This window comes from Hermetia illucens, chromosome 2, assembly GCF_905115235.1.
Source record: "Hermetia illucens chromosome 2, iHerIll2.2.curated.20191125, whole genome shotgun sequence".
In the NCBI taxonomy this organism is placed as follows: domain Eukaryota; kingdom Metazoa; phylum Arthropoda; class Insecta; order Diptera; family Stratiomyidae; genus Hermetia; species Hermetia illucens.
Genome location: NC_051850.1, coordinates 76,446,387 through 76,470,804, shown reverse-complemented (window position 1 = coordinate 76,470,804; position 24,418 = coordinate 76,446,387). Strand labels below are relative to the sequence as shown.

Here is a 24,418-nt window from a genome sequence, read left to right as displayed (position 1 = left end):
GCTCTATTACTGAATTGTGTGCATCTACAATAAACTTAAGGCGGTTTTCAAGTAAATGTCTAGTAATATGCTATTATTAAATTTAATTGGCCAGTTATGGGAATGGGATGTATTATTTTTTGTAGATTTTATACAGATGCATTACTCAGATTTTTCGGTTGAATAGATTCAGAGAACGAGACTTGTTTCACTTTTTGGATCACACATTGTGAGTACTCACTCGTTTGCGCTTCACCCAATGTCAGAAATAAAATAATTTTCGAAAAGTACCTTTTCATTTGATATCCCACGTGATCACATGTGTTGCCGAAAGCGGAAAAATTATAGTAACAGAAAACGACGTACCTTTATACACTGTGTCCCATATTTATTGGGTTACCCAATTCTTTGAGGATAACTTTTTTCTGCTGCAACAAAATGCACCAAATTTTGTGAGTGGATAAATGAGTCGAATTGAAGGTTTTTTCTTGGACATTTTTTCGTAAAAATGGCTGCTTCAAATTAATAGGGACACGAAAGAAAAATTCTATTTTTCCAAAGAAAAATAATTAACTCTTAAAATAATATAATCTAAAAAATATAATGTAGATATTTTTTTCATATTCTAAACTTTTTGAAGGTTAATAAAGTTTAAATTACCCTAGAAATATTGGGCGTGATTTCCAAAAGTAATTCACAGTTGCGTAAAAGAATGCTGGTTCTTCATGGTTGGCACTTGCCCTAATCTCAAAACCACCACAAATATTCGGCTTTTTGGGATCAAACACCGCCATCCACATACTAACTTTATTTGTGCCGATAGCGGAACCCGATGTATTTTGAGGCTTAGATTTCGTAGAGATGCACCACTGTGATTTTTTTCAGATTTTTCGGTTGAATAGGTTCTGAGAACGAGACTTGTTACATTTTTTGGTGGTCATATTTTCAGCCCCCACTCCCCTATGATTCACCCCATATCAAATATGGAACCAGTTTCGAAAAGTACTAATTGGGCCCTTTCATTTGATACCCCGCATCGTCACAATTTATGAAAAAAAAATGTGTACCCTCCATTCACATGTATGGGGAGCCCCCCTTAAACTTAACACAAAATGGCGCCACTATACTGTATGTAAAGGGAACAATAGATCACACGCTCTTACCAATTTTCTTGACAATCGGGTGTGACAGACAGACGGACGGACAGACAGACAAAGAGACAGACAGACAGAAAGCCGGACAGACAGACATCGACTCGATTCTAGTAAGGTTTTGTTTTACTCAAAACCTTAAAAATGAGAACAAATCGGGATATCGGAAGCCTGGGCGCTTCGGGTACAAAGGTTTTCTGTTCATCTCAAGTGAGGAACTCTGTACGCACGGTTTTCCATATGCGAATAGCTAAGAAGTTGGAATACCGGGATCTGGATGCTTGATATGTCTCCGAATTCCAACTCCGCCGTTCATATAAGGTCAATTTATATGATGATGATGTCGTACTCGTCTTAGAGTATGATAAATTTACTTAAAATGTTAATAACGATTGAATTTTCTCCAAACTTTCCAAAATCGTACCGTACCATATTATTGCCTATAACGGTATCAAATATTGAACTTCTCGGATGAACTTAAGGGGGATTTTCATGGCAAATTCTGTTTTGTTTGAGCAGATATAGGAATGACATGCATTTTGAGACCTAGATTTCGTATGGATGCATTATTGGGATTTTTTTCAGATTTTTCGATTGGGCAGGTATTGAGAACAAGACCTGTTACACTTTTTAGGGCACACATTTTGAACCCTTACTTCCCTGTGTTTCACCCAGTATCCAAGATATCATCAGTTTAGAAAAGTACTAATGAACGTATATGGGGAGCTACTCTCAAACGCAACATAAAACAGCGCTATTTGCTATATGTAAAGGGATTCACAGATTACATCTTGTCACTAAATTTCGTGATAATTGGTTCAGCCGTTTCCGAATAATTCGGGTGTGACAGACAGACATAGAGTCGATTCTAATAAGGTTTCGTTTTACACAAAACCTTAAAACATGCAAAATATTCCTTCGTTTATCGCTAAACTCCAGATAGGCATATACACACCCATGTCAAAGATATAAATATTGCGCTAATCCTAAATAAACAAACGTTGTGCATCCAAATTGATTTAACGCATCCACATAAATTTCCACTTTACTCCATGCATAAAAGCAAACATACATGCAACATACCTCAAATAAATACCGCTTGTAGTGACGCACACATATGTCTATCCTACTGGTCACTAGCCGCAAACTTTATTAGCACATACTGTCTCGAGTAATTCACACTGATACACAAATAACTAAAAAAAGCTAAGAAAGGAAAACTAAAATATCCCCATGGACCCCGCCGTTCATATAAGTTCATTTTATATGTTGATGACGTCATACACGTTTTAGAATGCAATAAATTTACGTTAAATGTAAAACTTCGCTTGTCAACAATATTGTTAATAATAGTTAGATTAACTTTTCAGAATTTGTATCGTGATTTAACGTCAGATACAACTCGACTCAGCTGTGAATGTGTATTTGAGTCAAATCATATCCCTTCTTTGAGTGAATACTTAATGAATTAATAAAGCGCCTTATTACACCGCCTACTTACTGCAATGGTTAGTCAAAAAAACTGCACACAGGAGATTTGATTCCCGGGCATTGCTTGAATTTATACGGTGGAAGAAAGCATTGCACATGTTCGACGTTGTTCGATCATTTACGTATTTACTCTGCTGTTAGTGCCGTGTATGCGGTACTCAGCATTGGGGTGCGATCATGTGGTTGCGAGCACAGCTGTTTATGGTTTGTCATATGGGATGGGGAAATACACAAAAGGAGCCCATCTAGGCGCCCTCAATATTCACGGGCCAGTTAGCTACTCCGCAAATACGCAATGATTAAGGTGAATGCCGCAATTTATGAGTGATATTACGACTGTCTAGTTATAGTAAAATCAGGGTCAGGTTTTGTGGTGGGCGGGTCGCTTAATCCATATGGTGAGTAAAGATACGTGGTAAACCCTGTTTTAGGTAGAACGATGGTGTAGGCCAGGAAGTCAGACAGATTTTAGGGATATCGAATTGCTGAACATGGTCCTAAAACTAGGATATCTCGAGTATTTTATGAAGGCATAGTTGGTGATGGTGATGAAAATTCGGATCGAAAACATTTTTGTGTCGTAACTCACTTGTTCCTGCATTATAAATTCCAACCGGGCTCATCTTTTCAATTAAACTTTTTATTACAGTGTCTTCGCAAATGTCTCTGAGCGCAACTAGTGCTTACAAAGGTTTCGACAGATCATTTTGCATAAGGATGAAATCGACTTTAACGAAGCGAGGTTGCCATTTCAAATCATCAGGTTACAGGGTAAGTCTTAAAAGTTTACAATCTTCATCGTTATTATTCTCAATTAAAATATTCAATTTGACTGTAAGACTCGCATTTTATGCAATTATAAGGTATTTATTAGGTAAATTAATTCTTCGAATTTCCGGGAAAGTTTCTGTTATTATCCTTCTATCACTATAGGCAACAGAAATTGAAACCATTGAGAGAACATGTAGCTAAAGTTTATGTTTAGCATGTTTTGGGAATAAATATTTATTGCCGGATTTCAGTTTTCGAAACTTGTAAAAAAATCCTATTGCTTTCGGGTCTATCTATGTATTTACCATATACCTGTACACGTAGTCACGCAGCGGAGAGAATGTGAAAAAGTTGACTGTATGGAGGAAACAAAATCCAAATTATAGGAAAAGGAGTATTCGGATTGCAGCATTGGAAATGAAAAAAAATTGAACAGTACTTTGCAGATTAATATTTAGTTTGATACTCCAAGTATCGTTTTAACGTTAGATTTGTCATATTGGCGAGCTGTGAAAGTTTGCAAGATAAGGAGAACTGAAAATCTACAGATATGCTTGACTTAATGCATTATTCGAACTTAAGATTCAAAGGTTCATGCAAGTCCTCCTGATTTTAACAACCTGGCAATACGTAATAAATCGTATGTTATTGTAGCGTGCTACTCCTCTACCTGCTACAAATCTGCACAAAAAGACAAATATGGCATGGTTAACATGACCAACCTTTCGCCAAACAAACAACTAAGCTTTGAAATACTTTCAAATGAAAGCCGGCTGTAGTTCATTCTAAAGTATGGTACAATTGTTTTCGAGTATATTGGAAAAAAGCATTTTGGCATTGCTTCTTTCTACTAGGGGCCCGATGAACGCTTGAAATTATATTCTCTCTATGAATTATAATTTATTATAATTACACTACAGTAAAATAAATAATTATAATAATCATAGTCTGTCTATATTCATATATATGTAGCTAAAATTATAACTATGTACAAATAGACAACGAGTAAATGCCCTTGTGATTCGTGGTAAAAATACATACCGGTAGCGGAAAAGAAGTTCAATTGAAAATGGAAAAGGTGCGAGTCACGATTTAGTGATGCTTCTTTTGTCAATTCGTCGACGATATGTTGGCAATACGAAGTCGCTACAGTATATATGGATACTTTTGGATACATTTCATTTTTCTATTGTTTTGCATGAAATACTGTGTATCAAAAGTGGATAGCCTCCCTCCCACAAGATTTGGAATTTTTTATAGACTTTCAAAACTTATTTTTTTTTGTGGTTTTCAAGGATAGGTATGAATCAGATTTGAGATAATTGAAATAATTGGACAGTTTTTACTTTTTCGGTAGTTCATAGTTTTATTTTTATTTGCATTTATCGATATTTCGGGATGTAGGTACCACCACATTGGTATGCAATTAAAAATAAAAATACTAGCGAAAAAGCGAAAACTGAACCAATTTAATCGTAAAAGCACCGTAAGAAGATACTTAAATTAAAGACATAAATGTTTTTATAGACATAACTTGTCACTGTCCTCTGTTCTATGTTTCTTTTGAGGCATCAAGCTAATGTGGATGGTTCATCTTGTTAAAACAGACCTTTGAGTTTGATCTTATTCTCCTTTTTTCTGTCTGAATACCGCGCTTTGTAATGTTGGACAACTATATCCAACTACTTTGCGGTTTTTTTGCCCAAAGCACTAAGCCCTAATGGGTCAATCTGTTCTTTTTAAATCACATTTGTTTCTTTTCTCTTCTTTTCTCTTTGTAGAATGATTAAATTAGTGTTTATAGTATTACATACTGTATGACTTGATATGAAATGTTTATTGACTGCATAAAATTTACTCATATTTGTTGAAAATAATTTTCAAATATAGGATTTTTAATTGTCATTAATTTGGAGCTTATGTGAACAAGAAGAAATTTACACTTTTGTTTTGTTTTGTTCGTTGTTTTATATTATTTCTAACAAATTTTTACAGATAAAGTTTTTTCAGTGCTACGAAATTACAAAAAACAACTAGGTTTTGAGAAATTGTTTTAGAAAACAATGAATGATGAGTATAGATTGGGATGGCTATGCATTTGTACCGCATTGTACATAATCATTTGTGTTTGAACTTTACAGAGATACTTAAGGGAAAGCGGGATGGGGGGGGTGGATGGGGTGGGAGTTAATTTGGGCAAAAACTGGCACAATTTTGTGATTTTTTTACTACACAGTTAAAATATATTTATTAAAACCAATGGTATACCAAGATAGGGCATTCGAAGAATATGGTGGAATTTCATGAAGAAATAATAAACAAGTTGGGAAACCGGAAGCTTTAGGCTTCAAGTATGAAAGGTTTTGTGTATTTCTTATATAAAAATATTTTAATGGACATTTTTCCCATTAGAACCTAGCGGGTAATATATGCGCGTGAAACTGAAATTCATAATCTTGAATTTGTACAGAACTGACGAGTTTGACCTATTATGACGTTGTTAGTAATAGTGCGATTTGCACCAAACTTGCTAGAATCGTGCTCTATCTTATAGTGTACATTGCAGTTACTAAAAATTATAGTAATATACTATTATTAACTTTATTTGAACAGATATATGTATGGATGGTATTTCTGGACTAGGCACTATATAGTGGTGGCCCCCTGATTTTTTTTCAGATTTGTGGTTGGATAGTTTCTGAGAATGGGTCTATGGGATAAATGATCACTTTCAACCCCCGAACTCCTCACCTTTCCAACAGGTGTCAAAACTAAGACCGGCATCGGAAACTATAATACAAACCGAGATCTTTCATTTGATGTCCTACATGAGTATATTTGGGGAAAAAAGTGAACACCACTGTTTTGCATATATGGGGACCCCCCTTAAGTTCGACCCAGAATGATGTAATTCACTGTATGCGTGAGTTCACAGTTCCCACCTTTCCGCCAAATTCCGGGAAAAATGAGTGTGACAGACAAACAGAGATAGACGATTTTAATAAGGTTTTGTTTTATGCAAAACCTTAAAAATAAGGCGATGGCAGCAATTATTCGGAAGTGTCTCTGAAAATAGTAGAATTGCGATGTTGGATCATTTGAAGTTAAGGGGTCATCCCGTGTGAAACCAGTTTTTTGGTTTTTTTTAGAAATTTTTTGTGAACAACTGGATGAAAATACAATTCGAATTTTTCACCATATATTTATTGATATCTTGGACATGCATGGTAATTTTTCCAGCCCGATCGCATAGTTTTTTGTTGAAATACAGAGCACTTTATACACCCATCTCCAAAAAAGAGGGTTTTTCAGTTGTCACGCTAGGGGGCACTGCGATCATTTTAAGGAAAAAAAAGTGAAGGGCATTTTAACGTGCAGACTTAACCACAGTTCTCAAACTAGGATTATTAAAAAATATTAAAAGCTAATTTAGCTTTTGGTGCCGTGTTAAACTTTTTTTTGCGAATTTTGGTGCTTTGTTACGGCTGCTGCAATGAATAAAAAAAAACTACTAAATGAATCGCAATTATCCTAGTTTGCGGACCGTAGAAATATGTTCTGAATAAGTCGTGAAAATTTCAAAGAATTTCGTTGGATAGATTTTGGGGTATGGTGGCAGCCGATTTTCAACATGCAGTTTCGAAAAAACCCATTTGGAAAGTAGAATGCGATTTTTAGCCATAAAATCTAACTGACCATTGATCTGCTATACCTAGTCCATAAACCTTAGGTTTCTTCAAGAAACACATGTACAGCCTTCGCTTCAATTCTTGTCTTTAAAAGGAAGTCATTCGAACGTCATTCGCACCGATAAATACGAGCTTTATTCTTATCACGTGGTTAACACTAAAATTTCCGAACGACTTCGAATATCAAAAAATCACTTTGCCATATATTCTACACTATATCTAGATACAATTGATGCCAAAAAAAATCGATTCCGCGATTCGATACACGGGATGACCCCCTTAAAAAACCAAAGTTGTTCTTTCTTTCGCTTTTTCCGGGCAATGCTGGGAAAGTTTTTCGAAACTTAAATCTTTCGCTTGGGAACGCTTTGAAAATCACGATTTTTGCGAAAAAAATCCGTTAATTTGCTATTCCAAAATAAAAACTATAAACAAATTTGAAAAGAAAAAACTCTTCAACTCGCAAACCGATCTGTGCTGTAACTTGGGAGTTGTGAGGGGCATCGACTTCGAAAACGCGAGTTGCGAGAACAACGTTTTAAAATTTTTAACATTAAAAAATTTGGTGCACAAAGTTCATAAGCAAGTTTTTTCAGCTTGCGTTACATCGATGCTAGGTTCATAAAGCATGTTGCTATTATTCATGATGTTTAAAGCACCATTTTTCTCCCGTCTATGCTTTATATAAAAATTAGCAAAGCGACCTTTATTAGAGGCACATGCACATAAGCTGCAATCTGAATGATGACAGAGGTTCCACTCTAGTGCTTTGGTCATCATCATCATCAACGGCGCAACAACTGGTATCCGGTCTAGGCCTGCCTTAATAAGGAACTCCATATATCCCGGTTTTGCGCCGAGGTCCACCAAATCGATACCCCTAAAAGCTATTTGGCGTCCCGGCCTACGCCATCGCTCCATCTTACGCAGGGTCTACCTCGTCTTCTTTTTCTACCATAGATATTGCCCTTATAGACTTTCCGGGCTGAATTATCCTCATCCATACGGATTAAGTGACCCGTCCACCGTAACCTATTGAGCCAGATTTTATCCACAACCGGATGGTCATGGTATCGTTCATCGATTTCGTCGTTATGTAGGCTACGGAATCGTCCATCCTTATGTACGGGGTCAAAAATTCTTCGGAGGATTCTTCTCTCGAACGAGGCCAAGAGTTCGCAATATTTCTTGCTAAGAACCCAAGTCTCCGAGAAATACATGAGGACTCGCAAGATCATTGTCTGGTATAGTATGAGCTTTGACCCTATGGTGAGACGTTTCGAGCGGAACAGTTTTTGTAAGCGGAAATAGGCTCTATTGGCTGACAACAACCGTGCGCGGATTTCATCATCGTGGCTGTTATCGGTAGTGATTTTCGACCCTAGATAGGAGAAGTTATCAACGGTCTCAAAGTTGTATTCTCCTATCCTTATTCTTCCCGTTTGACCAGCGCGGTTCGATGTTGTTGATTGGTTGGTTTTCGGTGCTGACGTTGCCACCATATACTTTATCTTGCCTTCATTGATGTGCAGCCCAAGATCTCGCGCCGCCTGCTCAATCTTAGCATTACGGATCACTCTCTCAAGGGCCAGATTAAAGAGGACGCATTATCATGTCTTAGACCCTTGTCCCTTTGTTGAGAGTGATCCTGCTCCATCGCTTGCCGCAGAGAGAAAATCTGATCTGTTGCTGATTTTCCTGGAGTGAAGCCTCTTTGGTATTTGCTAATGATGTTGTGGGCGTATGGGGCTATCCGGGCTTGCAAGATAACGGAGAATATCTTATAGATGGTACTCAGCATTATGATACCTCTATAATTTCTGCACTGTGTGATATCTCCCTTTTTATGTATGAGACAGATAATGGCTCTTTGCCAATCGTCAGGCATTGATTCGCTGTCCCATACCTTGAGCACAAGTTTGCTTAGGTGGTGTTTTGGTCAGATTTCCCAAATCGCTCCACGATGGCATCTTTGTTCAGATCTTCAAGATAAACATATGCGTAGGAAAATGCCTCTGGCTACCTCAGACAGCAGACAGACAAATATCTGTGCATGTTTCAGACATCAGGCAGACAAATATTTGCGCGAGACAAATGGCTGTTTCAGATTCTACAGCAGACAAATGTCTGTGTCGGTCTCACGTATCAAACAGACATTTGCCAGACAAATGAACCTACGTCAAACAGCAGACAGACAAATGTCTGCCACAGACAAATGTCTATTTCAGACAAAATCTTTTTCTGCAGCAGACAAATTTCGGTGTCTGTATCACGCATCAAACAGATATTTATCTGACGAATGTCTGAGCCTGCATCGGACATCAGATAGAAAAATGTCGGTTTCAGACAAAATCTCTTTCTGCATCAGACAAATGTCCGTGTCTGTCTCACAAATCTCCCAAATCAGATTGTCTGAAGCAAACATTTGTCTGAAATACACGCAAAACGTTGTCTGTCTGATGTCTGAGCCACACTCAGACATTTGTCTGGCTGATGCCTGTCTGGGGTGTGAGACATTTGCCCGATGCAAAAAAGGATTTGTCTGACACAGTCATTTTCCTGACCCAGACATTTGTCTCACGCAGACATTTGTCTGTCTGATGTCTGACGCAGGCTCAGACGTTTGTCTGTCAAATGTCTGTTTGATGTGTGAGACAGATACAGACATTTGACTGCTGCAGAAAAAGATTTCGTCTGAAACAAACTTTTGTCTTACGCAAAAATTTGCCAGCCTGATGATTGAAACATGCGCAGACATTTGTCTGCCTGTCTGTTGTCTGAGGCACCTGGAGGCCTTTTCCTACGCAAATATAAGGTCAAAATACACAATACAATGTAACTACACTTGGCAATATTCTGTCGTGTCTTGTCGTTCTTAGTGAGCGTTAGGAAAACTGCTGTGTCGTTCTAAGTGGGCGTTAGCAAATCTGTCATGTCGCGTCGTTCTCAGTGGACGTTCGGAAAACTGTTGTGTCGTGTGCTACCGGTCCCAGTAGGCGCACTCCTTTAGAGTGCAATAAATTCACGTGAAAATCTTGACCTTATATAACTTTGTTAATAATAGTTGGATTGCCTACAAACTTTTCAGAGATATGTCATATATCGTTCTTTATACCAGTGGTGTTCTTTTACGATGAACTTAAGGGGGGTTTTCGGGTAATTTTCTAGAATATAGTAATAAGCTATTATTAACTTTATTTGAACAAATATCACAATGAGATATATTTTAAGGCCTAGATCTTATATAGATACATAACTGTGATTTCAGATTTTACGGTACGATATGTTCTGATGAATGCGGGCTGTTTCACTTTTTGAATATACGTTCAGTTCTCCTCCTGTACTTATCAGAATATGATCATTTTTGAAAAGTACTGTTTAAGCTCTTTCATTTGATATTCAAAATCTCCATATGCTTCGAAAAAAAATGCTGCTTCCCTCTACCGCATATACATATGTTGGGTTCAAAGTGATGATGTTGATCGTTGCGCGTGTAGCGGCTCACCGACCACATATTCTTACCAAATTTCGTAACAATATTCCTAGTCGTTTCGGAGCAAATCTCTTATGACCGACGGGCAGACAGACAAACAGATGGACAAACAAACACTGAACCGGTTATAATACGGTTTTGTTTCAGACAACCTTAAAAAACCAAAATCTTAGAACGCAGATCTTTCTCAATCTCAATGACCGCTAGTCGAATGCGCCAATGTTATGCCATAAATGAAAGTCTTGACCACTGCTTATTAAATGAATTTGACTGGAGTGGGGCTATAGAGCAGTTGTTGAAGAATTTACTTGAGTGATCGCCTAATGTATGTTTCCATAGAGTACATATAATGACGTGTAACAATGTTTTTGCGTGTGATAAAATTTCACGAAAATGGCGATGACGTTTGACATTTGTATATGTTTGCATATGATAATTTATTATTTGCTAAATTTGTGATCCATGGGGGAAAGGTTTTTAGTAAATAATTATGATATTGTCCTAATTTTGCTATTGAATAGTTCCTGGGAATGAGTGCTAACTTCAAGCATTCAACAAAAATAATCCATGCCATTCGCCATAGGTGAGGAATTTTTCGGTCTGCATAAGTCCGCCAAATTTCATTCCAAAAGTGTCAACGCTTTTCGAGAAAAAAATACATACAAAACATGAGAAAGAAAATGACAATTTTGGAAACTCGAAGCAAAATTAAAACAAATTTCAACCTTATACTTAGATTCTAAAGTCAATGTTATATGATTGTTGACCAAACTATAACGCTTTATTTTTGTGATGTGAACGAAGTTTTCTTTTCTTTTTTGCAATTTGTCTCAGACCTCATGTGACGAAGCTTTTAAAACTCGATACACTGTATAATTGGAAATGTCTGTCACTATTTCAATTGCGATTTTTCAAAACGTTGAAATTCTCCTTTTATGCCTTCCTGTAAGTTTTTTTTTCATTTCGGATAACTATCCGTTTTATTCTGAGCTTTATTTAGACCAACAAGCAAATGTCTCGGTTCGCCTTCCCAACTGTTTACAAGGCTACTTTGGCATTTTTTGCTTCTGTTTACCTTCTTATGGACAATGTTAACCTAAAATAAAACAGGAGTAGGAAACCGGAAGTTCCACACTTCAGGCCTAAAAAGAAAGAATTTAAGGGGTTAGCAATACATTTTCAAACACTACAAACACTATTATTAACTTTATTTGGGCAGACTTTGTAATGCAGACTATATGGGTAGGGATCACCATAATCTTTTTCCGATTAGGTGCAACTGCTTCTGAGAAAAGTGCGTGTGGCAGGCGAACAGACAGAGAGTGAACTGATTTTATTAAAATGATGAGACAATACAACGCAGAAAAATCTAAAAAAGTATCTAACTGTCAAAAACATAAAATGAAAAAACTCCTGATTTTTTTTTCTTTTTGAATTTATGAAACAACTTTGTAAAGTTTAAACACAAATGATGTATTTCATGGGGAGCTATAAAAAAATATAGTGCACCTGAAAATTCCGGATGCCCTGCATGTATGTAATCAGGTCTTAGGAAAGATGTGGAGACAAATCCTACCAAAATGTTTTAAATTAATAAAAGTAATAAAAATTAAATCAGAATATACAGTGGGTTGTTACCAAGTGCAGGGAAAATTATTTATATTATTGGCCTCTTGTAAATTAGACAATGAATTAAGTGTGCCGCCAAGTAGCAAGTATTTCACTCGAGTGATGAAGCATCTGGTTATACGCGCAGATGCCAAAAAGCAAGTTAAAGTCACATATATGAATTGATGGTATTCCAAATTGATATAAGCAAAAACAATTATATGTAAAGTGTATTGCCAAAGATAGATCCTAAAAATTGGAATATAAAAAAGTAGAACCGAAAATTTCGTGAAAAAAATGGACGAATTATGCTGAATTCTTTCAATTACGTGACCATATCAATATATAATAAAAAACTGATTACTAAAGTATAAAATGGCTGTATTAACATATACCTTTATGTAATATTTCAATCACTACATGGAGGTTAGTAGGAGGAATGTCTGATAAAAGAGATGGTAGAAGATTATTCAGGAAATTTAAATAAAAAACACTTGGATTCAAGGTATCTTTGTTAAAATTGAGTCTCGACACAAAAAGTTTCCCTTTGAACCCTACTAAGTCCATTTGCCTTCAATGCATAGCTCTCGCTAAAAAGGGTGGTTTTACTACTATAAACTTTCATGGATTTTAATGATTCACATTAAGAGTATTACATGGAGAGATTACCCAGCTCCGAATTGAAGCACATTACATGTGAATGCTTTTGTGCCTTGGGGTTTTGATCATTTTGCAGCTGATATGCGATAAGATTATGACACTCGTTCCACTCTGGCTGAAAACAAGCGCATAGGATATGTCATATCTCTCAATGGTTTCATTACATATATATGCATATTAATGAGATAATGTAGTCAAGTAATTTGTAAGAACCATTTTGAGATAAGTGAAAGGTTGAGGTGTGTCCTTACGTTCATAAGTACCAAGCAAGGTAACCCAATCTGGCAGTGATTATGCATTGATGTACTTGTGTAAATGTTTGTAACATTGATATTAGAGAACATATAATGTTAATCGACATAATTAACCTTAACTAATTAAGTCATATACCCAATCTACAGGTAAGCGAAGTTTCTGATAACGGTATCTCCAACACTGGTAAAAGTGGTAAATCAACGTCCTTCAATTACTCGGTACGTATCCATAAAGACGGTTTTGTTGGACTCAGATGATTTTACAGAAAGTTATTTTGATTGAAGTTTTGAACGTTTGAAATAAACAACTGTAACTTTCAGTTTGTTTACTTATCGGAAACCGAATTAAAATTCAGTGTCGAAGATTTAAAATTTATTCAAAATTAACAAGTATAATATACATATATCATTTTATAAGAGATATATAGTAGTAAAACAGTGAAATTATCATATGATGTCCATTTTACCGCCAGTTGTGGGAACATAGAAATTTCATTTTGATTTTCCCTATTTCTGTAAACGCAATAACTGAGATATATATTCAGGATTAGAAATTTTAAAGATACCAAATTCAGATTCGAACTCTCCTATGACCTCCCATATTTTTTAATCAATCTTTCAAGGTGATGCCTTGCCTCTTGGCTCATAGCATTATAATCGATGTTTATACAACTGAAATATTCTGACTGTCCGAAACTTTGAATATATATTCATGCATTTGCTGATGGTTCCACCATTATGTCTATCCAACTTTTTATCGTTATTTCCTTTCAGATTAGCCTTTGATTATACTCCCCAAAATGAAGTGCCGCCGCTAGTCTTCCATATATAATTTTCCTGCTTTTGACACACTTGTCCTAAAGTCCACTTTTCCTCCGCCCTCCGTCCTTCTTGTGACGCCCCTTATGATCTCATGTTAATGTTTACCATTTTGTCGTTGTTTTACGATATGACCAACTATGGCTTTCAAGTCTCAGTGTACGTTGCCCGCTAATAACTGCTGTTCATTTTAGCTACTTCGCATTTCCCTACCACTGTCTTGAAACTTTCTGCATTGCTTCTCTGCCACTTCGTGTCTTCTAATTATCGCATCATTACTTCTCGAATCCTTAAAATATTAGTCCAGCTTTTAAACCTGAAAATTTATTTTTCCAAAAAAATAATAATTTTTCTGAAATATCTTAAAAATAAAGATGATAGTGAAAATCTGCTGACTCAATATTTCATCGAGGAAAAGGCCACATTTTTTTCACTTGACGCATATCTTTTTTATTTTTTCAGATAATTAGAAAAAAACTATTTTTTCGTTTAAAAGAAAAAATTGAGATAAATCACACTTTTTTCCGAAACTACCTTCTTTACTTTATGTACTCACATTTTCAGAATTTATTATAAGGGCTTAAATAGAGTAGATTCCCAAGGGATTCGGCTTCCTTTCTATTTATATGGGAAACCACGTTTTGGTTTTATTGATTGATAAAAAATTCAGTAAATTGCATTATTTTGTTCACAGCTTCATTGTTATTTATCCCACTGACTTCTGTCATACCTCATTTTAAAGCTCCACCCAGGCACTTTAAAAGAGCTTTAGATTAACTTCCACTAAAAGTTTCTGGTTTTGTGTTATTTGACCGTGAAATTAATAATTTTTTAACACATTACGAATTTACGTTGGACGAGCTATAATTCAGTCCATATTGCACCTACAAAGCAAAAAGATCATTCTTTTTGTTATTTAACATGCTTTGTTTCTGCTTAACATCATTTCCACGTGAAATGCATGGTTGGAAAACATACATTTTTTCGATGAAAAAACGACATGTTTGACATGAATAACTCGAAAGCTACTACTTGCACGATAGTTGTTTGCTTAGAATTGATTTAATCAATTTCTGTGGTTATTTGGAAAAAAAATCCAGCAGGGGTGCCACACCTCTCCTGGAGGAAGGCGCACATCGGTGCTATATAATTTTTGTTTCTTATGCTACCCTCACCCCAAGTTTCATCCCAATCGATCTTGACTGAAAGAATCCAGAAGTCGAAAGCTTTAATGACTGGATTATCTTACAATTTTTCAATATCCTCGCATTTCTTTTATCGTTTTGCCATCTCTTGCCATTTCGCAAGTCCTTTCTGTTGATTCGCAGTCTTGTTTGATGCTCGAGCAATTTGTTCAAAAATGGAACGGTCGCCTCATGCAACACGGTCTCAGATTGAATCTAGACAAAACTGGATTTTTGACGATCGATCCCCATGAAACAGGCACAATCACTGTCAGCGGCAGTGATCTGCCCAGAACTGAGCTATTTAAATACCTCGGGTCAACGCTATCAGCCAATGGAGAACTGCGTTATGAAATTACTTCACGCATTAACGCAACCTGGATGAAGTGGCGTTCCACAACTGGTTATTTTTGTGATCGACGTATCAACGAACGTTTCAAATCTAAAATTTACCGCAATGTCGTCCGTCCAGTCGCTCTCGATGGTTCTGAGTGTTGGCCGACTATAAAAGACAATGAACGGCGTCTTGCGGTAATGGAGACGAAGATGCTTCGTTGGACTAGTGGCGTCACACGTTTAGATCACATCCGAAATGAGGATATCCGCGATTGTTATAGGGTTGCACCGATCATGGAAAAGTTGCGAGAGAGGCGTCTTCGATGGTATGGTCACGCAATTCGTGCCAACGAGAATTCACTTGCCAAGATTGTTCTGAACATCGAAGTCGATGGTAAACGACCAAAAGGCAGGCCTAAACAACGGTGGCTTGATACGCTAGATGGGGATTTGAAAGCCTCGAGATTGCACCCAGGTCAGGCATTCGATAGAGCCAAATTGCGAAACCGAAAACGACGAGCCGACCCCGCTTGTGAACGGGACAAAGGCTGAAGAAAAAGAAGAATGTCCAATATAAATATTTAATGTTTTAGCGCATCCCGTGTAGGGAAATAATTCATTTTTCGTATAAAAGTTAACCGGATGTAATTTAATTTACTGTTAACTTCTTATGTAAACCGAATCAGTTGATTACCGTCCATACTTTAGTTAGCTTAGGAGCACTAATCTAATATGTTAAAATTGTATATCGTTGAGATTAACGTATTTAAAAATCAAATGACCTTTTACACTATACAGGATGAAATCACCTACGAAATTAACATTTTGCTATTGAATTCTAACAACGAAAGTGAGAGGATACGCGCACTATAGTCGACAAATAGAGTGAATGCTAAAACCAAAGTACATAAGTAAGAAAACTCGGATGCAATAAAACCCGCTTTCCTATTATCATATCATGCAAATGCCAATAGAAATGAACAGAACTAATACAAATTGCAGATAGAGTATGCGAGTACATATGCACCATAAACAAGGATTGTGTCTTCCCACTTGTGCTACGATTTGACATGACATTGCAAAACATTTCTTTTCATACAAGTAATAACATTTGCAACAATTTGCAAGGTAAGGCGATGATGACAGATAACACGGTAATACAAACTAATGCGGTGATGCTTGGTCATGTTATAATGTTTGGTGATGATTGATCGCACTCATTGATGTTGATGTATGACATTACCCTTTAAGGTAATATCAACTTTGTAATATTACATACATCATCTACCCATCTTTAATTCGGAATAATTTTATAGGAAGTAGGTTTTCATTTTCTAGTTTATACATATATGCAATACTGGGTTGTATCCGGCAGATGTTGTTCTGATAGGTCCAATTACAAAAGCTGCAGATTTTCTTCGTGTACTAGAACAAATATAATTTTGTGTTCTCCAAATTAACCTGTGTGTGAAGAGGCTGGTGGGATTATGCCTACATGACTGGCATTTACGTTACACCCAGGAATAGGGCTCTCCGTCTGAAGCATGTGCCCCAAAAGAATTCATGGGGGATGTGCTCCCGTCTCGATTATCTTTGGATGGCCCCCTTTTGAGAATTTCAAGATGATTGTGCCTGTATCGCGAGTAGAACTCCTTATGGACTTTAATGTCGAGTTGCGTTGTACAATTCGGGCGCCGTATCCCTTAGTTGCGGCAGGGTACTTATGTGTCAACCTCGGCGGGACTCTGATTAGATTCCATAATTAATTTTATTTGAGGATTGAGGGATCTTAAGTCCGCATCCACTTTATGTCGGACCGGATCAAATGCGGAGCAACTTTCTTCCCCTTTTTTCGGCCTATGAGCATCTCAAGCATCAAAAATAAAAAAGGAAGACTGCTTCACAGTTTCATACCAGGGGTCAATGCGCACGTCGAGACCAACAACATTCTGTCTGAGGAGCAGAAGGGCTGCCGAGTTGGGTGAAGGGGTTGAAAAGAGCAACTCATTATCGACTCGGTAGTTGTAAGACAAGCAACTAGAAGCCAAAGAGACCTCTTTAGTTGCTATATCGATAATGCCAAAGCTTTTGATAGCATTCCGCATACCTGGCTAATCGGTATCCTATATCTGTATCGCATTGATCCGAAACTAATAAAGTTTTTGGCGACAATCATCGAAGGGTGACATACCACCTTATCGGTGCGTACATCTGAGGGTGCTAATATCTCAGAGCCCATCCATATACGGAGGGGCATCTTCGAGAGGGATTCGTTTTGTCCCCTTTGGTTTTGTATGGCACTGAATCATGGCCCTTTCATGGCTACTGAATGATGCTAGAGGGCATGGTTTCCAATAAAGTCTGGACTACGTGCTCAGTGCGAACTGATACACTTGTTGTACTTAGATGACATCAAGTTGTATGCTGGGACTGACAAACATCTTAGAAGTCTGTTACGAATAATAGACATGTTCAGCTGTGATATTCGGATGGAGTTTGGACTAGACACAAAGGTCATCACGAGCTGCATGTCGGACATAGCATTGGTGACGTCCACATCGAAGCTATGATCGACACAGACTTCTACAAGTACCTAGGAATTCTGCAAGGAACCAATGCTTGAGTTGGTGATCTGGAGCATGCTCTGCTGTCCGAATTCCTGCGACGTGTAAAGCTGGTGTTGAAATCGCATCTCTCGAGGAAGAATAAACTAAGCGCGTTGAATGTATTCGCTATCCCTTCACTGGCTTATGCCAAGAGCGTATCGATGAATGGAAGTCGAAGGCAATTTACGGTAAACACGTGAATTGTCTTTGGCAGCCATTTGTCGAACAGATGGCTGTGTGCTGGGGAGCTCTTTGCTGAGACGGCGTGATCGCCACCCGAGCTTATAAAAAGCTCACCATGAAAGAATGGGTGGAGAACGGCCAGTGCAGAATGTGTGGTTGGGCGTTAGAGACGTTGGACCATCGATTTCTGGCTGTACTGTTATCGCACCGGTGCAATACATTACCAGGCGTAATGCTGAATGTAAGGTTATCCATCAAAACCTTGCATACAAGCATGGGCTGATCACAGGAACATGTCGGGTTTACCGATATGAGCCGCAAGCAGTACTTGATAGTTCTGCTTACAGCATGTATTGGGACCGGCAATTTCTGACTGATCGTCACACTCTATACAACAGGCCTGACGTACTGCTAGTTGACAAGATGGGTCGCTCCGCGTATATTATTGATGTTGCTATCCCCCATTATAGCAACATTGAACGGAAATACGTGGAGAAGAAGGTGAACTATGAGCGATTGGCTCGGGAAATTTGGCGTCTCGAGCGGGTGGTTGTAGTTCCCATAATATTGTCAGCTATAGGTATTGTACCTAAATCCCTCACGGTTTCCTTTGATGTCCTGGGACTTTCGCATAGTCTTGTTCAAACCATGCACAAGTACGCCACTCTGTATACGTGCTCGATGTTGCGGGCGGTTCTCGACGGATTCTCCCATTAACCTACCGCCGCCCACCACCAGCAGCGCCTCTTTACTTTTCAAGTAGGTAGGATAATTCGAGCCTAAATGCTTGGCACTTAGTGCTAGTATTAGGTAAAATCCGGCATCTGCCGATATAATAATCGTTTACGCAACAATCCAGCTGGATCAGGGCCTTAAAATGTATTCGAGTACTTCATTCAGGACCGTAACGGCACACTACAGGATTTCAGCACCCTTCAGGAGGCAATGTGGTCAGCATTGCTCTCGCACGAGATTATTACCCTGATTTGACTCAGGTACCCATTCACGGCTTAGTCGACTGGTATCCGACATCAAATGACGTTAAAATTTCCACTGTCGCCAGTGTGGTGGACAACCGAAAAATCTGAAGAATCACAATGGTGTACCTAGACGAAACCTAGGCCTCAAAGTAAATCCCATTTCGAAATCTGCCCAAATAATGTTAATAATACTATTATATATATATATATATTATATATATTATGTATACATACATTTCTTAGCAATTTAGCCGAAAACCCCCATCAGCTCATGCTAGAAGTACAAAATTCGGTATAAGCATAAAGGTTGTATAAAGTGTAAAGTTTGAAGGAAATCCAAATATTATTAACAAAGTTATAGAAGGTGAAACTTTTACAATTGATGTGAATTTCATGCATTCTAAAACCTGGATGACGTCATCGTTGATATGTTATATTCGTCAACAGCACAACAAAGTGAGCTCATATCAATGGGCGGTCTCAGAGAAATATTTTGTTTTCATTTTTAAAATCATTTGTTTAAAAACCAGTGACTTACATTGAATACATAGCGTTTGTTTCTTATTACTAGCCTAAATGTAGCTGATGTATCATAATTAAATATTTAAAAAAAACGGGTGGCTATTACAATGTTTGGCCTGCCCGACCTTTTCTGATATTACTTTTTATGGTGTATTTACGTTACACATTGACCTTGACAATTCATGATTTAAAAAAAATGGACATATATTTGAGAAAAACTGCGCCCGCACTTAGAGCTCGAGAAGGCTTATTTATTTACTTATTCTAATTAAGAAATAAATAATCTAATAAATAATACGTAAATCTAATTCGTATAACTAATGTTTTTACAGCGCTCACAATTTCACGCTTAACCTCTGTGCACCCCTACCCGGCAAGGAGTGTCGAAAAGAGAGACAATGGCGGGTTTTAATGCAGAGCTCACAATTTGGCAATGCCTTAAGAATGTGGGCAATGGGGTGGAGTTAATAATAATAATAATAATCGTTGGCGCAACAATCCATGTTGGATCAGGGCCTTGAAGTGTGTCTTGAATGAAATGCTCTATCATTCAAGACCGTAACGGTACACTAGGAGGCAATGTGGTCAGCATTGCGCTCGCCCGAGATTATTACCCTGATTTGACTCAGGTACTCATTCACAGCTGAGTCGACTGGTATCCGACGTCAAATCACGATACAAATTCCACTGCCACTAGTGAGATTTGAACCGCGACCTTCCGTACGACAGCCTTGCGCTCTAACCACTCAGCTATCCGGACCCTCCAGATAAAGTTGCCTCATGAGTGGATTGGGGTGATTCTCCGTTCTTTCGAAGAATCTTTCTAACAGGTTGAGAGCGAACTCTCGAAGAGGTTTAACTTTTGCTCGCCTGTACACTTCGGCGTTGCGGCCGCACTTCTTAGTTTTCCAATTGTACGACAAGCCGACGCAGTGTCTCAAAATTTTGCGCTCGAAGGACTCTTCATAGCTTTGGTCGAGCAAGAGATCCATGTAGGGGCTCCGTAGCAAAGAATCGGTATTATAAGCACTTTGTATAGGGTCAGTTTAGATTTAGTGCAAAGTCCTACTCTTTTACGGAGAATAGAGTAGATTTTACTTACTGCACCGCGTGCTCTGCTGAGAGCAAGATTAAGGTGGGGGTCGACTCGTAGGTGTTCATAAAATAGCATTCTCAAGTATTTCATCTGTTGTGAACTGTTTACTACGGTATTCTCGATGCGTAGCTTTAAGCGTTTAGCTTTTCTGTGGATAGATCTAGATCCCAAGTATCTGGATTTTCTCTGAAGAGTAATAACCTGTGTTTTGGTCTCGTTGATTTTTATCCCCCAGGTCTGCTAGTACTTGCAGGGATCTGTTAAGTATTTCTCTATAGCATTAGCTGCCTTATCGGGTCGGAGGCTCGACGAGAAGATAAGCGTGTCGTCAGCGAACTGTAATAGTTCTGTGCCGCTCTCTGGGATTGGAGCGTCGGCCGTGAAAATGTTGTAGAGTGTAGGTCTTGAAATGGATCCCTGCGGTACTCCAGAAGTGACCGGTAAGAGATCGGAATAATCATTTCTCACGCTGACGTAAAAATGCCTATCTTCGAAGAAACTTATTATAAGTCTGATCACCGGGATAGGGAAATCAAGGCTGATTAATTTGAAGGTAAGACCGTTGACCCAAACGGAATCAAATGCCTTTTCAAGGTCTAATGCACACACTACTGTGGGCTTGTTATTGACGTTAAGTCTGCTACTCACTGAGTCGTGAAGGTAGCTTAGTGCGTGTTGGGTCCCGTGCTTTGTCCGGAACCCGAATTGATGGTTCGGAATAATGTTTCCCGATCGCAATGTTGGACTAATCCCATTGTCCATGGTTTTTCGAAGAGCTTGCCCAAGTTGGAGTGGAGAGAGACGGGTCTGAAGTTTTGCGGTTCGTGGGAGCCATCTGTTTTTTTTAATGGTGATTATCTTTGCTACTTTCCAAGTAGTGGGAAAGTAACCATTATTGATGCAGTTGTTGAAGACTGCAAGAAGGAACTTCATTGATGCCCTAGGGAGGTTTTTGATGACAATATTTGCTATGACATCTGGTCCGGTTGATTTTTTGCCGTTAAGGCTTTTAGTGATGGCTGCGAGCTGTGATAAGCTCAAAAAGGTTTTTGGGTCATTTGGTTTGCAGGATGGGTTAAAGGTGGAGAAGGTAGTTGGTTTGAGTGAATGCTCATGAAGAAAGTCTTTGATTGTCGTGTCTACAATCGAACTGACGGCTCGGTTGTTACTAGGTGAAGGAGAGTTTAGTTGATTTAGGAAAGACTCCGCGAGTATTTGAGCTTTCCTAGCGTCACTGCCGATATTTTCATTGTAAGAACGAACTTTTTGGATCTGTTGCGGCCTGTCAGCCTATTTATGTGTTCAAACATATTAGATCCGGGTTTCATATCTGCTAGCTTGCGGGTGAGTTCCTTGCTACGGAATTGTTCCACCATTTGACGGATTAATGTACTAAGGCAGTTAATTCGCGAAATTAACACTTTATATTCCGTGTTAGTTATATTACCATTTTTGTGGAAGTTTCGTTTGAGATTTCTGCGCCAGATTTGCCTGACTTTCAGGTGTTTCATTATCTCGTGCGGCAGTTTATTGAACTGAATCTCATCGATTTTGAAGAGCTTTGTGTTCCTGCGTGTAGCAGAATTGATGGCATCAGTAGCCAACATGATGGCCTCATCGATTTCTTTGTCCGTTAGGTTTTGCGAGACAGTGATTTTATTCAGGTTTAGCTGTGGTGCTAATTCTGCCCTGAATTTATCCCAATTAGTAAGGGCGAATGATCTTATTGTGCTGGGTACTCGCTTTTGCAGTTGAGAGTTTAGGGAAAGTATAAGTTCAATTGCGAAGTGATCGGACATCCCTGGTAAAGTTTTACACGTTAACACCTGCAGTGTGAGAGTGACGTCTGCGGACATTAGAAAATAGTCAAGTATTGACTGACTTGCAGGCCTTGTGGGTGTGTCTGGCAAGATTATCTCAAGCTGGTTTAATGGACTTTGATTATGGATCCATTTTCGAGGGCAACCCCATTTCGGTTTTTGCCAAATCGCCCCAGGAAGTGTGCCGTGAGTTAAAGTCCCCACCAAAAATTAGGTATTTAGATTTAGACTGGAGATCGCTCAAGATTTGTAAGTCTTGGCCCAGTTGTTCAGAGGGAGAGTTACATTTTATGTAGACTGCAACTATTAACATGCGTCTATTGTTGTTAGTTTTAACTAAGGCCGCTCCCGCGGAACAGGTCTGCAGGTTTTTGATGGAGACTTCCTCAAATGCATAGTCTTTTCTAACTAAAAGGGCGGTACCGCTGTTGGTGTCGTCCCGGATAATGTTATATCCGGTTAAATTAACGTTGTGCCTGCTTTTTAAATGTGTCTTTGAAACACCGAAGAAGTCTGCTTTCAACTCTTGTGCGGTGGCACGTTGGGCGTGTGAGACCAATGACGCGGAGTTAAATGTGATGATTTTTAACTCCATAAACTCCTCAAAAGTTGGATAGCGGCTAATTTTCGCTGTTTATTTGTTTGGGCCGAAGCGAGAGTTTCGACCAAGTTTTGGAAGGCCAACTTGTTGCCTTGAGGGACTTGAGGGGCTGTAGTTCTAGGAATAGTGTTCCTATTTGTTTGGATAAGAGGAGTTTGGGGGGCTGTAGCTCTAGGGAGAGTATTCCTAGCTGCTTGAGCGTAAGAAACGTCCGGTTTGGCCAAGCTTTGTGACATCTGAGTCACCGCCTGTTTGGCTTTCATGGTCTCGGCATTTTTTTTTTTGCCCTGCCAACTTCCCTTCTGGCAACCATGTCCTTGTATGCCGGGCATCCGCGGGCGGGGTTTCCGGACTGGCCGCAATTGCAGCAAGTTGGTTTGTCTGCGGTGGGATTTGAGCATTCCCCTCGCACATGGGTTTTCGTGCACCTCACGCACCGGTGTACGATGGAGCAATTGATGGCGATATACCCGAAGTTTTCGCAGTTGTACCACTTTTGTTTTAGTTTTCTACTCATTATCAATCCAGATAGTCATATGTATGTATTTACATGTTTATGCTAATGAAGCTTTCGATGTAGTGCCTAATTCAGATGGATATATTTGTACATTAAATTAGCTAAGCGTAGCGTAGATATTATTCAATGTACGCACTGTATATGTACGTATGTATGCTTTTATATACGAAGTAAATCGGAAATATGGGTACGATCAATTTACACGTACGTACAAATATAATACAGTATTCGGTAATATGCAATGTTTGTTTATTTAGGTTGAGCATAATGTCTCTGTCTGCAGTATGCATTTATATCTTGTAGTTTGAAAAAAATATAAAGCAATATTTTGGGTTTTTAGCCATACATGAATGGAAAAAAGAGCGCAGAAAGTTTCTCACATAAGATGAACACAAAACTTTCATACGCGAAGCACCAGTTTCTGGTATTCTGACTTGTTATATAATAGATTATTTATTTATTTGAAGGACATTGTTCTAAATGTTTCCTAGTAGTTAGGAATTAAATTGTTTTTCCGGATTCTTTAGATTATTTTTGATTTTCCACGGATTTAGTACCTTTTCTCTTTATATTTGGACTTTGTATTTATTCGAATTAAATGTAAATGTTGCCAGAAAGGTTTGACGCCTACAATGTAATATCTAATTTATTTCTACTA

At 38.3% G+C, this 24,418-nt stretch overlaps 1 protein-coding gene across 2 annotated transcripts in view; it reads left to right on the top strand.

Moving 5' to 3' along the window:
* LOC119648791 (protein trachealess) overlaps window positions 1-24,418 on the top strand; it is a 178,651-nt gene that overhangs the window by 98,962 nt on the left and 55,271 nt on the right. For both annotated transcript variants that reach the window (XM_038050638.1, XM_038050637.1), the window contains exon 5: window positions 3,271-3,392. In XM_038050638.1, the coding sequence (XP_037906566.1) occupies window positions 3,271-3,392 (122 nt within the window). The remainder of the gene's footprint in view (window positions 1-3,270; window positions 3,393-24,418) is intronic.